The 15,050-nt window shown below is 48.1% G+C and overlaps 1 protein-coding gene across 1 annotated transcript in view; it reads left to right on the forward strand.

The window, feature by feature from the left end:
• The first annotated feature begins 12,282 nt into the window (after nt 1-12,282).
• The window catches only part of LOC107115234 (von Willebrand factor A domain-containing protein 7-like), a 35,008-nt gene continuing 32,240 nt past the window's right edge, over nt 12,283-15,050 (forward strand). The window contains exon 1 of the mRNA XM_015416892.1: nt 12,283-12,519. Within this exon, the coding sequence (XP_015272378.1) occupies nt 12,283-12,519 (237 nt within the window). The remainder of the gene's footprint in view (nt 12,520-15,050) is intronic.

Below are 15,050 nucleotides of genomic sequence, written 5' to 3' on the forward strand. Positions count from 1 at the left end.
GGAGGTGGGGTGGGAAGGGAACCTCTTAAAGAAAGAGCCTGTTTCCTTAGTTGAGTCGTTTTCTTGGTTTATTCTATTTTCTGCAGAGACATTAAAATATTTTGCTGAGTTAGAAGTCTGAATCATCGTTGCTGTGTGGTTGGGGGGAGGTGGGCAGAGGGGAATGCCTAATCCTTTGGGTCTAGAGACGGGTCTCACGTCCATATCTGTTGACTGTCTGTGTACTGCATCACAGGGGGCTTACATGTATACAACACTGCAGCTTAACTTCAAGGAGTGCTTTTCAGTGAAGTCACCTCCGCATATGACAAATCAAGTGAGCTTCTTATCCATGTATCACATTGTTATCACATTGACTGTCTGTGTACTGCATCACAGGGGGCTTACATGTATACAAGACTGCAGCTTAACTTCAAGGAGTGCTTTTCAGTGGAGTCACCTCTGCATATTCAGGGCCAAGCTACGCAGCTCTGAGTAATTAAGTGAAGACAAATCAAGTGAGATACTTATCCATGTATCCCATTCTTATCACGTCTTTCCTCTAAAGGACTTGGGGAGGGCACACACAGTTCTCCCCTCCTCTGTTTTATCCTCACAACACCCTTGCAAGGTAGGTTAGGCAAAGAGAAAGCGACTGGCCCAAGTTCACCCAATGAATGACACACCTGAGTGGGGATTTGACCCTCCTCTGCCCTTCCCCTCAAGCCCCTGGAAAGATAAAGGAGAGTAGCCTGGTGGAAGCAAGGGAATCCTGGCTTGCCTGCCTTGTCTGGTGTAGTGGTTAAGTGTGTGGACTCTAATCTGGGAGAACCTGAGACTCCTTTGGGTAGTGAAGGGCGGGGGTATAAATCCAATCTCCTCTTCTTCTTGTTTGGGGGGGGGGGGTTGCACTGCTTTCATCAAGGGGTCTGCTGCTCTTTTAGTTGGTTGATGGTAGGTATATTTTGTTTCATCATCTGAATGTAATTTTTCTTTTGTAGAATGGATTTCCCCACCCCCCACCCCGTTGCCCTTTTTCAATCTTGTAAGTTGCTTTGAGTCCGCATTGAGTGGAGAGAGAAAAACTCGGACGTTCCAAATTCTGCACTGAGAAAAAACCCCAAAACACAGGCTTCTGCATTCTTACAAATGAAGTAAATTCAATTAGCTTCTCTTTTCATAGTTCTGCAAAACAATAAAAAGCCCAGCAGCACCTTTAAGACTAACACACTTTATAGTAGCATAACCTTTCAAAGAAACACAGCTCTCTTCGTCAGATGTGGCTGCCTTCATCAGAGAGCTGTGTTTCTCGAAAGCTTATGCTACTGTAAAGTGTGTTAGTCTTAAAGGTGCTACTGGGCTTCTTACTATTTTGCAGCAACAGACTAACACGGCTAACTCCTCTGGATCGATGACTGTAGTCCTGCAGTTATTTTACCATGTTTCATTCCAGAGGGTAGCCGTGTTCATCTGCAGTAGAAGAGCTAGATGTTAATCCAGTGATACCTCAGAGACCAACAATGTTTTTGGGGTATGAGCTTTTCAGAGTCAAAGCTCCCCATCATCAAATATCTGACAAAGGAAGCTTTGACTCTCAAAAGCTTATACCCCCAAAATCATTTTGGTTCCCCTGGACTCAAACCTAGCTGTTTTGCTTTGTTTAGTATAACATTCCCCCACTGCTAGTCATGGGGAGAAACACGGAGTGAACGTCTAAAGGCCTGTATTCAGGTAGTCATGGGGAGAAACACGGAGTGAACGTGTAGTTACAGCTACAAGGAATTTTCCTTGGCCTCGCCTCTCGTGGGAGCTAGATTTCAGCAGATGGGGCATGTGCTCTTTCCAGCCATAAGGACTAGAACCTTTTGCTTTCAGTGAAAATTGAGATTCTCAAGGATCTGAATTCTGTGATTTTCTTGCTCTCTTGCAGAATTGTGATATGCTCACCACCACCCTAAGCTGTAATTATATTGGACTAGTTGAGATCTCAGGAGGCAGTCTAGGACTTAGGAGCACGTTCACATGTAGATTCTTCTCCCCTCCCCGGAGCAGTTCTCGAAAAGCTCTCTCAGCTCCACCTACCTCACAGGGTGTCTGTTGTGGGGAGGGGAAGGGAAAGGAAATTGCAAGCCACTATGAGACTCCTTTGGGTAGTGAAGGGCGGGGTATAAATCCAATCTCTTCTCTTCTGTATCATGTAGCACTTATGGTAATGCTAATGATTCACATGACAGAATAGGACACTTTGTGTGGGTCTGGAACCACTGGTGAAATCTTTAAAACATGGCTCCCCCCCCCCTTGCCCCTGCTTCCACTGGGTGGGCTAAGCAACCATAAGAAGATGGAAAGCTCCATATATATCCTCACACTGTTCTGTGTTCCTGAATCCTGACCAAAAGTTATCTCCTGTCCCCATCCTGTACTGGGGACATGTGATCAGCTTATCCATCTTGGAATTCCTAGTCCTCAAAAATCTTGGTAGCAGTTAATCACCTCTCTTCTCACTACTATGTCAACTAAAGCGCTTTAAATAGCTGAAAGACTTTTTTAAAACTCCCCCCACCCACCCCACCCCGGCCTGTAACTTCAAACAAGGTTCTGGATTCTTTTGCGATTACTGTTTGATGTCCTTGAGGCTGCTGGCTGTTGTTTTGTTCTGTTCTTGTTTAATACCCCAGTAATGGACCCCAAAAGGGTCCGCAGTGGCTCAGAGGTTAAGATGCTGAATTGCAGACCGGAAGGTCGGTAGCTTGGCAGTTCAAGACCAGAGTGCCGTGTGACAGAGTGAGCTCCCGTCTTTGGCTCCAGCTCCTGCCAACCTAGCAGTTCGAAAGCAAGAAATTGCAAATAGATAAATAGGTACCGCTTCGGTGGGAAGGTAACAGCGTTCCTTGCGCCTCAGTGAAGTCTTCGCACAGCGCTGGCTCTTCGGCTTGGAGGCTTCCATGGCAGAGTTTACCACTCCTAGTCTTGATGCTCTGATCGTTGCACCACGCAGGCTCTTGAATGCTGCCAACTTCTCAACCTTCCTCTGCAGCTGTGTCTTCAATAGTAGCTGTGTTAGGCAGGAATTCTGGCAGGACTCGGGAGATAAGCATTTCCACTTGCTGATTGCTGCGGATCCAGCTGCTATTAAAGGGACAGCTGAGTTAGAACTCTGAATCATCACTGGCACCTAGACAGAGCTCTTGCATATCCCACCCACCCCCCGCCCAGTTTTCTAACTCACTGCTAAATTTAAAGCTGTATTTCTAGGGAACCTGGGAAGTCCTAGCTGCTAGATCTTCCATTCTCTTTCCATCCAGGAGAACCCAGGAATCCTAGCTCCCGACCCATCCCCCTCTGTAACTCAGTCCAGGTACTCAGCAATCTCCTGCCATGACTCAGGGCTGCTTTCTGTGCCAAGAATCCACTTAGCTTAATATGGAAGACTCTCTCTTTTTTCTCCTCAGCGGGCTACCGTTTTTCTCTTGTGGGTTGAGTCACACTGCGGATGCACAGCTGAGATAATGCGGGGGCATTTAAAAGTACCTTCCTAGATAAGATGATATTCTGTTTCCAGAGAGCTCGGTGTTCCTGACCTCAACCTACTGCTTCTTTGCTCCTGTGTCTTGAACACATGAAACTACATTCTACTGACTGGGTCCATCAAAGTATTGCTTACACAGACTGGTAGCGGCACTGCAGGGTCTGAGGTGGAGACATCTTTCACATCACCTGCTACCAGATTCTCGTAACTGGAGATGCCAGGGATTGAACCGGGGACCCTCTGCATGCCAAGCAGATGCTCTACCACTGAGCCACAGCCCCTCCTGATGCTCTACCACTGAGCTCTACCCTGTTTTGAGATAGTCAATGAAAGCCAAGCTTTCCCCCGCTGGGAAACTATGGGAAAAAAAACATTCCAATTTATGGTTGGAAGAACTGGTATCTGAGTCTATTACAATTTTATTATTTCCTCCTTCCAAAAGTTTAAAAGGGGAGTGTATTGCAATTGTTTTTCTTTTTTACCTTTGCAAAAATGCCGGTGAGGTAGGGCAGGCTGAGAGAGAATGGGTCACCAAGTGCATTTCATGACTGGTGTGTTTGTGTGGGGGGTGAACCCAAGTTTGGCCCTGTCCAGTATTCTGACTACTGCACCATCCTGGATGTTAAATGTGGCTGGAGACACCAGGAACATGCAAAGCACATGTGCTGCTTCTAAGAAACATTTCGCTCTCCTGTGGCATCATGGCACATAGGAATTTGCCTTATACTGTGTTGGATCTTTGGTCTGTCAAGGTCAGTATTGTCTACTCAGATTTGGCAGAGGGTGGCTGAGATTTCGGGTTAAGGTCTTTCACACTTGCTGAACGGGAGGTGTTGGGGCTGATCTTGGGACCTTCTGTGTGCAAAGCAAAAGCTCTGCGGTTGAGGCATGGCTCCTACCCTGCATAACCTTTCATGTGCAAAGCACACTTCTTCAGACAGGAAAGCTCACACTTTGAATAAAACTTGGTTGGTCTTAAGGTTCCACTGGACTCAAACTTTGTTCTGCCGCTTCAGACCAATATGGCTACCTCACCTGAATTTTCCTACCCTGTGGTGAGTCTAACCCATGTCTCACAGCCAAGTTTACGGAAACATTTTAATGACATCCTTATTCAAAGTATCTAAGAACATACAAGGCTCACCTGTCCCTAAGGCTGCCAACCTCCAGGTGATGGCTGGAGTTTGTCTCCTATTACAACTGGATCTCCAGGAGACAGAGTTCACCTGAAGAAAATGGCTGCCTTGGAATGTGTTAACCAGACTGCTCACCTGAAGACAATGGCTGCTTTGGGAGGTGGGCTCTATGGCCCTATATTCCAGTGAAGTCCCTCCCCTCCCCAAACCCCACATTCCTCAGGCTTCACCCCCAAAATCTCCAGGTATTTGCCAACCCGGAGTTGGCAACTCTACCTGTTCTCCCCCAATTTATCTTCACCGCAACCCTCTTCTGAGGTAGTTCGGGCTGAAAGAAAAATGACAAGCCTTAGGTCATCCACTATGCTCGGTGGCTGAGGTGGGGATTTGAGACCCAGGCTCCCCTCCACTAACCCCTCAGCTAACCCTGACTAGTGTCTATTGTGTTCTTGAGGTGGGGTGAGAAAAAGGGCCCTGAACTCCTCAGCAAGAGAGTGAGACACTCCATAATCCATGGGATGGAGAGCAGAGGACGGGATGAAGTGAGGGTTGCCAGGTACCTTCGGTGCCCGTGGGGGGTGAAGGGGCAGGGTTGTCAGATTCAGGTTAGGAAACTCCTGGAGATTTGGGGATGGAGCCTGGGGAGGACAGGGGCCTCAGCGGGGCACAATGCCACACAGCCCACCCTCCAAAGCGTCCATTTTCTCCTGGGGAACTGATCTCTGTAGCCTGGAGATGAGCTGTCATTCAAAGGGATCCCCAGGTCCCACCTGGAGGCTGGCATCCCTAGACTAGACTGAGGGTACTCCCTGGGAAAGACTGCCACTGCCAGCTTCTTCTGTTTCTTTTGGAATCGGCCTTGCTTCTGTGCCATTAGGGCAGCCTATCTTCATAGAGTTATAGCAGGTGAAGCTAGTTTTCCTGGCCAAGAAACAAAGATGATGGGTGTGTGTAGTTTTCTCTTTATTTTTGTGCCTTAGGCGGCAGGTCGCTGCTGTGTGTGTGTGTGTGGGTGTGGGTGTGTGTGTGTGTGAGAGAGAGAGAGAGAAAGATACAGCAACCACCACCACCACCCCGGACTCTTGAATTCCTCCAGGCAGGAGCCACTCCGAGGGGCGGGTTGGCAACAGGCGCCCTCCGTGCCCCGCCCTCCCGCGCTCTCTCGGCTCCAGCGGCTCCTCCGCCGCGCCTCCCTTCACGTGCGGCGATAATTATAGCCGTGACTGCAGCGGTGGCCCCGGACGCCTCTTGGACCCGCCGCCCGGTTATTAATAGGGGCTGGCCAGCGGGGCGCTGCGCGGGCCCGGGCGGAGGGGCGGGGCCTTAGGGGCCAGTAAACAGAGTTCGGGCCCCTGGCGAAGGGCTCTGGAAGGCGCCACCGCCCCCGGGACGCGCAAGGTGAAGGATCCCTGACTCATTCCTGTGGCGATCTCGCCTGCCCGGTAGGTTCCAGTGAGGGGGGCATCTTTTAGGGCGCATCGGAGATGGGAGGGAGGGCGCGATAAGGATGCAGAGTGGCTGCCAACGGGGGTTTCCTAAAGCGGGCGAGCTGCACCTGAACAGCGGTGGCCTTGAACCTTGTTTTGCTCTTGGGGTCTATACTTAACTCTAACCTGCAAAACAGAAACCCGCCCCCCTGGTAATTTTTGACTTGGGTATGTGTGTGTGTGTGTGTGTCTTCTCCTCTTGGCCATCTTTCTGCTTGTCTTTTCCTCTCCTCCTTTTATAACATAAAAAGCTGGTGGTGCAGCCAGATGGAGAAATCGTCGGTGCATTGGCCGTCCACTTTTCCTTGAGCGCAGCCGCCCCCCCCCCCCCCCCACTTTTTCAGTGTTTTCAGGAAGGTGGAGTCTCATTTGCTAGCTGAGAGGGCATGAAGTCTTGGTGGACTTGGAGGCTAGAGGGAAAGGGAAACTGCACCTCCAGAAGGGGGGAAATCAGTCGTAGCAGGTGCAGCGTTTGCCTTACGGGAGCCAGAAAGCGGCACCTGTTGAAATCCTCCACTGTTGCAGTAGGCCGCTGCTGGCCTTTGCACCTGCCCAGCTTGCATGGAGTAGCCCATGCCTGTGCTCCTGTTCATCTGATGTCTCTTCAGGATGACACGACTCACAGATGTTGACAAATATTTCAATCTCTGGTCCCCTTTTTTGGGGGTAATTGCATTTATCCTGGGTGCTGGCATTCCGGTGCGGATTTTTTTTGGGGGGGGGGATGAGAGGTGAAGCACAGATTCTAATCTATGAACCTCCAGCAAGAGACATACAGCAGGATTTTGTGTTTAGTACTGATGCCTCTCAGCGGAGCCTTTTGTGCCCCAGGCAAGAATATAAAATTTTGCCCCCCCTGTATTGTTCTAGTAGTTATTTTGGTAAAAAGATAAATGCATAACGAACAAGAGTAATAATCTCAGCACTTATTTTAGTCATGATATACTTTTTCTTTGCTTCTCAGCTTTGTGTGCTTGAGACTTGTGACTAAAATACCTGTTATTAGTGGACTTAGATCTGTAGAGCACAGGGGGGTCAACAGTGGGAGGGCTTCTGGAGTTCTGGCCCCACTGGTGGACCTCCTGATGGCACTGGTATTTCTGGCCACTGTGTGATACAGAGTGTTGGACTGGATGGGCCTTTGGCCTGTTCCAACATTGGCATCTCTTATGTTCTTATGTTCAAGCACTTTATTGTTAATTGTTATTCTGTTATGTGATATGAATTAGTATGTATTTTATGGAGTTTTAAATTTTTATGGTTATGCCAGTTGGGTACATTGTACCGCTCGTTAGCTGCATTGAGCCTGTTTGCAGGATGGGCGGGGTATAAATATAATAAAGAAATAAATTCTAAATCTACTGATTGATCATGAAACACGGGGCTGTGCTGACAACCCCGTTAACTGGCGTGATTGCGTGCATGCAAGTCCGTCCACTCCCGTGAGACAGATTCACCATTGTGGTGAAGCTTGTTGTTTTCTCTGCATGCGTATTTATGAATAAATAAATGCTAAATGAATAAGCCCCACTGAATTATATAGGGCTTGCTCCCGGGTAAACTTTCATCTTGCGAGGCTCAGTGTAGGGGTAGGGTTTGCACAGATTGTTCTGGGGCATAACGTAGCTTAATTTCTAAAAGTTGCCAGGGCTTACGGTGGTTAGAAAAGAGCTTTTAGTGCACAGTTCCAGGCACTCTCTCCGCATCGTCCATCAAGGCATTCAGAACAAGGCATCAATCTGGAGAAGAGCACTGGGAAATCCTGCCTCAAATAGGAACACCATTTTCTGTACTGTATGGCCAATCAATGTGTGTGACCACAATAAAACAGTGAAATATGTGCATTACTGTTTCTGTGTGACTGTTGAAAGCTGTGAGGAATAATTGGCTCTTCTGCATAGGTAGTAGAGTTAACCCTGTACAAAATGGTTCAGATAAATGATTAGAGACTGTGGCCTATACTGCCACGTATAGTTTATTGTAAGCAGGTTCCTATTATATAATTTTTGTACCACTAATGTGTCATGTCAGTGTTTATACTATACTTCAGTTCTTTCTGAAAATCCTAAAGCACTGGTTATTGAATGTCCCATTTTGTTGATTGTACTGTCTCACTATTTGTAATCCTCCTTGAGTCCCTGTGAGAAAGGTGGATTATAAACAACCTAAATAAATAAGTTAATCTTGTATGGCTTAGTGTATATAAGAATGCCCTTGTTCCTATAACTTTGGCCATGTGTGTAGCTTGCACAAGGCGTACACAAAGTGTGTGCCTTTTTAATCTCAAGTAAGTATTTTGTTGCCTCGGTCCTGACAAAGAGTTTTAGTTGCAGGGTAAAGAAATGGCTCTACCAACACATTACTCGTAGTCGTCCACAAAGCACCAGGAGAAAAAGAAACAAGCACAATACAGCTTTTGAACTTTATCACTACCGCAATTTACTGTGTAGGTCTTTAGATAAGATTGACATAGTTTTCCCGCTTCAAGAGCAAACAGTGTCACTTTTTCTGTTATACAATCGGTCTGTTTAACTTACACTCTAGTTTAACATTTCGTCATGGGCAGGTGGTCTGGGAGGACCGTAGATCCCTCAGCCTGCTCAGTCTATATTCTTATGGTCCCCATGTCTTGTTTTAGAGCATAGGTGAGAAGAGTGCTGAAATTCTGTGGAGTGAAGCTTTTCTCTTGCAGTCGTATGTTCTTATGGTTCCCTAGTTTTGTATCAGAGCACCTTCCTGGGAGAAATCGATAAAAAGTCTGTTGAGATTCTATGGAGAGAAGCTTTTATCTTGCAGTTGTGTAGTACTAGTCGAACTTGGGGTTACCTGGTGATATTGATTAATAGCAAGTTCAGAATGGAGGGGACCTCCAAGTGGCACACCTGCCTCGCGTAGGAACACTTCTTCCTGCAATACATAATGCCTTAGGGTGCGATCCTGAAGACAGCTGTTAGTTCAGATGACTGTAAAAAATGATTAGATGGTCCATTAAACTGTTTGCTGAATGGAACCTCCATGTACAATGGCAGTATACCCCAGCGCAGAAAATCTGTTGTTTTTATTACACTTTAAAGCCAAACATTTGACTCCCCAAGTGGTTCGTGGGAACCTCACCATTTGGGGCTAGATGTTTTTTGGGGGAAAGTTCAGTACAAAGAGGTTCCTTGAGGAAGCAGTTGTCAGCCGAGCCAGTTTCCGATGTGGCGGGAAGGTGCCTGGCGGCTTTCTCTGAGGGCCTAATTGATGGGATTTGGACGCTGAAGGGAAGGGGGCCTCTGAGCCTGAGCATAATGGAGAGACCAACAGAGGAAAGCCGTCAGCATCATTTTGAGCTTGGGAATCCTTAGCGGCATCACTCGGGTTGCCATTGGAAACCAAATGCTGGATGAGACAGGCTTGGGTCTCACCCAGCGAGCCAGTTCTTATGTTCTCCTGACTACGTGTTCGGAAATATAATGACAAGTGAACAGTCTGGCTTGATTGTCGCTGGACTGCAGTCTTTGAGGCACATTTCAAAGCCTTGTCAGTCATGCCTGAGGCACTGCAGGAATCCAGACTCCACCACTGCTGCTGCTTTACCTCAGAACTCCCCCCTAGAGTTTCAGGGCCCTGTCCCTGGATGGCCCAGGGAAGCCCGGTCTTGTCAGATCTTGGAAGCTAAGCAGGGTCAGCCCTGGTTAGTATTTGGATGGGAGACCACCAAGGAAGTCCAGGGGCAGAGGCAGGCAATGGCAGACCGCCTCTGTTGGTCTCTTGCCTTGAAAATCCTATGGGGTTGCCCTTAGTCGACTGTGACTTGGTGGCACTTGACACACGCAGAGTTGCAGGGCATTCTGGGGCATATTCTCAGGGACACCACTGTGTAGGAGACAGTGCAAGGCCCGATCCACATGCTTTCCTCAACACACGCTATCTGTTTATCTGGGCAGTTTTTCAGCTTGGCGTGTGTTTATGCCGGAGCTGTTATCTTTCTGGGCCAAGCTGCCTGCTTCATCAGCCAAGTTCTAAGAAACTGCTAAGGACAGCGCTCAACTGTCAATGGGCAGGGTTTGTGGGGAGGGAAAGAAAAGAGACCACCCGATGAAAGAGACAGGCAAATTATTATGCGGGGCTGTATGAATCCTCAACTGTTCAATAGCTAGCCTGCCTCCTTTAACACTGAAGAGGAGATCCTGTGATGAAAAGATCCATGACAGACACTACAACCCTTGTCTCAACAGAGTTTTTTCAGGCAGCAAGTCACTGGTGGTTGTTGTTGTTTTAAAGTGGGGAAGGTAATATCTTCAGATATTAGAAAACAGAGATTATACAAGTAGGGGACTCACAAGGACATGTGGAGCAGCGTCTCATTTCCCCCTCCCCTGCTACTGTGTATTGATTCTTTTCACACAGCAAGTGATTAAAATGTGGAATTCGCTGCCAGAGAATGTAGCGCTAGCCGCAGGGATTAGACGGCTTGAAAAGGGGGTTAGACGGACTCATGGAGGAGAGTTCCATTAGTGGCTACTGGCCATGGTGGCTGAAGGGAACCTCCACATTCAGAGGCAGTCAAATTTTGAATACCAGTGCTGCAAGACAACATCAGGGGAAGGCCTCGGCATCTATGCCCTGTTATTGGTCCTCCAGAGGAACTGGTTGGCCCCTGTGTGAGACAGGATGCTGGACTAGATGGACCACTGGTCTGATCCAGCAGGGCTCTTCTTAGGTTCTTGTGCTCTTATAGATAAACACACAATGCCTGTGTATTGATTCTCTTCCCATTCCCAATAATCACCTCAACGAGTCGTAAATTGAGAAAAAAGTAATCTTACGTTTAATCTCACAAGGGACTGAGTTATCTTGATAGAATAGCTACAACTCAGATGCACTGAGGTTTATTTTATTTTATTTTTAAGTATCCTGCAGTGTCTCAGTCAACGCTTCCAAAGTTAACTCTTCAGCGAAGTGATTACTAACACACTATCCCTGTCGAGATCATGGGCATGTGCACGTGGCGTAGAAATGTTATGGGATATACACAAGCAGCAGAAGAAGTTGGTCAAGAGGACTGCATCGCATCATTCTGCAGGGTGGAGGAGTGCCATGTTTTTTAATGCTCCCACCTGTTTTGTTTTTTCAAAGACCTGGATGAACATTCTTTTTTTTTAAAAAAAAGCCTGGAAGGAAAAACAATTTCCTAGAACAGGAGAGAGTGGATTGGATTTAGGGTTGCCAACTCTGGGTGGGGCAGTTCCTGGAGATTTGGGGGTAGAGGCTGGAGAAAGTGGGGTTCGGGAAGGGGAGGATCCTCATCAGGATATAATGCTCTCCAAAGCAGCCATTTTCTCCAGGTGGACTGATCTGTATCATGTGGAGATCAGTTATAATTCCGGGAGATCTCCAGAACCCACCTGGCAACCCTAGTTGGACAAAGCAAAACAAAGAGGGCCTTTCTTTTGCTTCTTTGCCGATAGTATTTTTTATCAGCGAACCTTCCAGAATGGCGTCTCCCCCCTGCAATGATGTAGTACAATGTGTTCTGCTCCCTGATTCCTTCTCATATGTAGCTTCACAGATATCTAGGGTAATAATAATTAATAATTATCGTATGACATTGGGAGTAGAATAGCCAGGAGATCCTAAGATTGCCTTGCAGCCAGTGTTATGCCTTACTAGGTGGCGAACTAGACTGTTTTTTTAAGGCAGGAGACTTTCAGAGGTGGTTTGCCATTGCCTGTCTCTGTGTTACGGCCCTGGTATCCCTTGGAGGTCGCCCTTCCAAATTCTAGCCGAGTCTGACCCTGCTTAGCTTCCAAGTTCTGACAGGATCGGGCTAGCCTGGGCTATCCAGGTCAGATCTAGGATGAAAGGGCTGTGTGTATGCGTGCGCTTGCCCAAGATTGTTTCAGGAATAGTTACCATATGCCTCTTGTATCCCAGCAATCTGTTCTTTCCCCAACGAGGTTAATGCAGGAATATACCACTGGTCACACTGTTCTTTCTGCGCTTGGGTGCATGGCGTGCCTGATGGGCATAGATAAGGTAGACCCGTGCCAGAAGAACTTGGAACGGAGCCTCTTTGACAGACGTCTGTGCTACAGCACTGCTGAACTGTAAGTGGCTGCCGGTTCCAATTCCCACTTTGTTCCCTGTGCAGATAAATGTATCCAATATGGGCCATACCCTGGGCAGCTTCTGGAGCCTCTTGTGGACCTTGATGTTGTTGCGTTTCCCGCTGCAAGGAGTCTATGGATTCTTCCCCAACTTCTGGTCCCGCCCCATGACTTTTGCCTGGGGCTCCGTCACACACCAAGACATGACCGAGGATGCCATCCTCAGCGTCACCTTGCGGCTTTTCACGGAGGTGCCTCATCCCAAGGGGAAGCGCATCCGAGAGGAGGACTTCCAGGTGAGAGGAAACGGGCCTGGGCTTCTTAAATGGTAACCAAGAACGGGATCCTGGAAAGCTGGAAATGTTAATAGAGAGTCTGTTTGCAGAAGAGGAGAGACCCTCTTGTATCCAGGGCTATTTTTGGGCAGGAACGCACAGGAACGGAGTTCTGGCTGGCTCCCGAGTTGGCCACGCCCACCAGGAACTAATTAGCATAATAGGCCACACCCAACAGCAGAAACTCATTAGGATTGGCTACATTAGGGGTGTGTGGCCTAACATGATGACCGAGCATGCCATCCTCAGCGTCACCTTGCGGCTTTTCACGGAGGTGCCTCATCCCAAGGGGAAGCGCATCCGAGAGGAGGACTTCCAGGTGAGAGGAAACGGGCCTGGGCTTCTTAAATGGTAACCAAGAACGGGATCCTGGAAAGCTGGAAATGTTAATAGAGGGTCTGTTAGCAAAACAGGAGAGACCCTCTTGTATCCTTAACTGATGCTTAAGAAAGAGGAGATTTGGCAGTTGCTGCTTAGTACTTGGCACTTTTGTAGCACTTTAGGGTGTTCAAAGCTTAAGGGGAACAAGGTGGTGGGGAGGAGAAGAGGCAGAATGTGGGGTTTGCCCGCTCTGGGTTGGGAAATTTGGGGGGTGGAGCCTGGGGAGGGCAGGGTTTGGGGATGGGAAGGTCCTTGGCAGGGTATAACGATGTAGAGTCCACCAGGGCTATTTTTGGGCAGGAACGCACAGGAACGGAGTTCCGGCTGGCTCCTGAGTTGGCCACGCCCAACAGGAACTCATTAGCAATGGCGAACCTTTTAGAGACCGCGTGCCCAAACTGTGACCCAAAACCCACTTATTTATCGCAAAGTGCCAACATGGCAATTTAACCTGAATACCGAGGTTGTACTTTAGAAAAAAAACAACTCGTACATTAACATAAGATGATCCAAACAAAGTAAGGAAAGCAATCCCAAAGGCTTTCATTTACTTAAAATTATTTGGCAGAGAATTAGACACTTTAATGATGGTCTGGGCCTGGCTGGGGCGATGTCGCCCATGCCCACAGAGAGGGCTCTGAGTGCCATAGGTTCGCCACCACTGCAGGACTTCTTCAACACAATTAGTAAAGATTCAGGAGCCTCCTTATGGTTGGTGCCAGAGATTGGTGAGGATAGGCAGCTGCTAGGGTTGTTGAGGGGCCATCCAAGTGTCAGCCATCTTGGCTGTCCCTTGGGGGTGCAGTGTGGTCAGATCTGAGGCGTGGGCATAGTTGTTGAAGTGGTTCCGGATTTCTGTTCTGGCGCATTCCCCCAGGCAAAAGTATATCCCTCCCTACCTTCTTCACCCTTGGGCCAAGTCGTTCTCGCCTCCTCCCCCTGTCAGTTCCAAAATGCTGTCTTCCGTATCAAGTAACTGAGTCGCAAGTTCTAAACAAGGTTTATTTTATAAATTTGAACATGTACAAGAACTGCTTCTGTCGCTCAGTGAATCAGAATACGCCCAGGACAGGTCTTCTCTCTCTGTGTCGTGTCCGTTTGGACTAACAATTCCATCCTGAGCAGCGTTATACCTTCTCAGTTCATTGCCTTCAGTGGACTTAAAAAAGGTAAAGGTTCCCTTGCTCGAAAGCCAGTCAAATCCAACTCTAAGGTTGCAGTGCTCATCTCCGTTTCAAAGCCGAAGAGCCAGCGCTGTCCGAAGACGTTTCTGTGGTCATGTGGCCGGCATGACTAAACACCGAGGCGCACGGAACGCTGTTACCTTCCCACCGAAGTGGTACCTATTTATCTACTTGCAATTTCTTGCTTTCGAACTGCTAGGTTGGAGAGGAAGGCGGGGTATAAATCAAGTAAAATAAATAAATAAAAATACCAGTTGGGCATATTGGCATCTGTGCTGGAAATCCTCTTTAACTGAGAGTTCCACTTCCCAGACATTTCCAAGTGGCTCTCCAGAACCATGAGGGCTAGAACCTTGTTTGTTTGTTTTTAAAGAACAAGTCAAATGGAAACCAGCGCTCCCTCTAAGCTGCGGAGTCTTGAGCAAAAATCCTACTTTGTGAGCTACTGGCATTCAAGTGGTGAGCGAGCGGTTTGGCTGCTGCGCAGATCAGTTTGCTCTGGAGCCCCGTCCTTCCTGAGCGGAGACCAAAAAAATAATAATGTGTGAGCCGGAGGCTAAAAAAACTGTGAGCTGGCTCACATTCACTCAGCTTAGAGGGAGCAATGAGACCAGATTAGCCTGGGCCATCCAGGTCCAGGCCTGTTGTTTGTGGTTGCTACTCTACCTAAGAGAGCCAGTTTGGTGTAGTGGTTCAGTGCGCTGACTCTAATCTGGGAGAACCGGGTTTGATTCCCCACTCCTCCGCTTGCACCTGGCTGGATGACCTTGGGCAAGCCGTAGTTCTGATAAGAGCTGTTCTTGAACAACGAGCAGTTTCTGTCAGAGCTCTCTCAGCCCCACCTACCTCACAGGGTCTCTGTTGTGGGGAGGGGAAGGGAAAGGAGTTTGTAAGCCGCTCTGGGACACCTTTGGCTAGTGAAGGGCG

Source organism: Gekko japonicus, unplaced genomic scaffold, assembly GCF_001447785.1.
Source record: "Gekko japonicus isolate JY-2015 unplaced genomic scaffold, Gekko_japonicus_V1.1 scaffold316, whole genome shotgun sequence".
Classification (NCBI taxonomy): Eukaryota; Metazoa; Chordata; class Lepidosauria; order Squamata; family Gekkonidae; genus Gekko; species Gekko japonicus.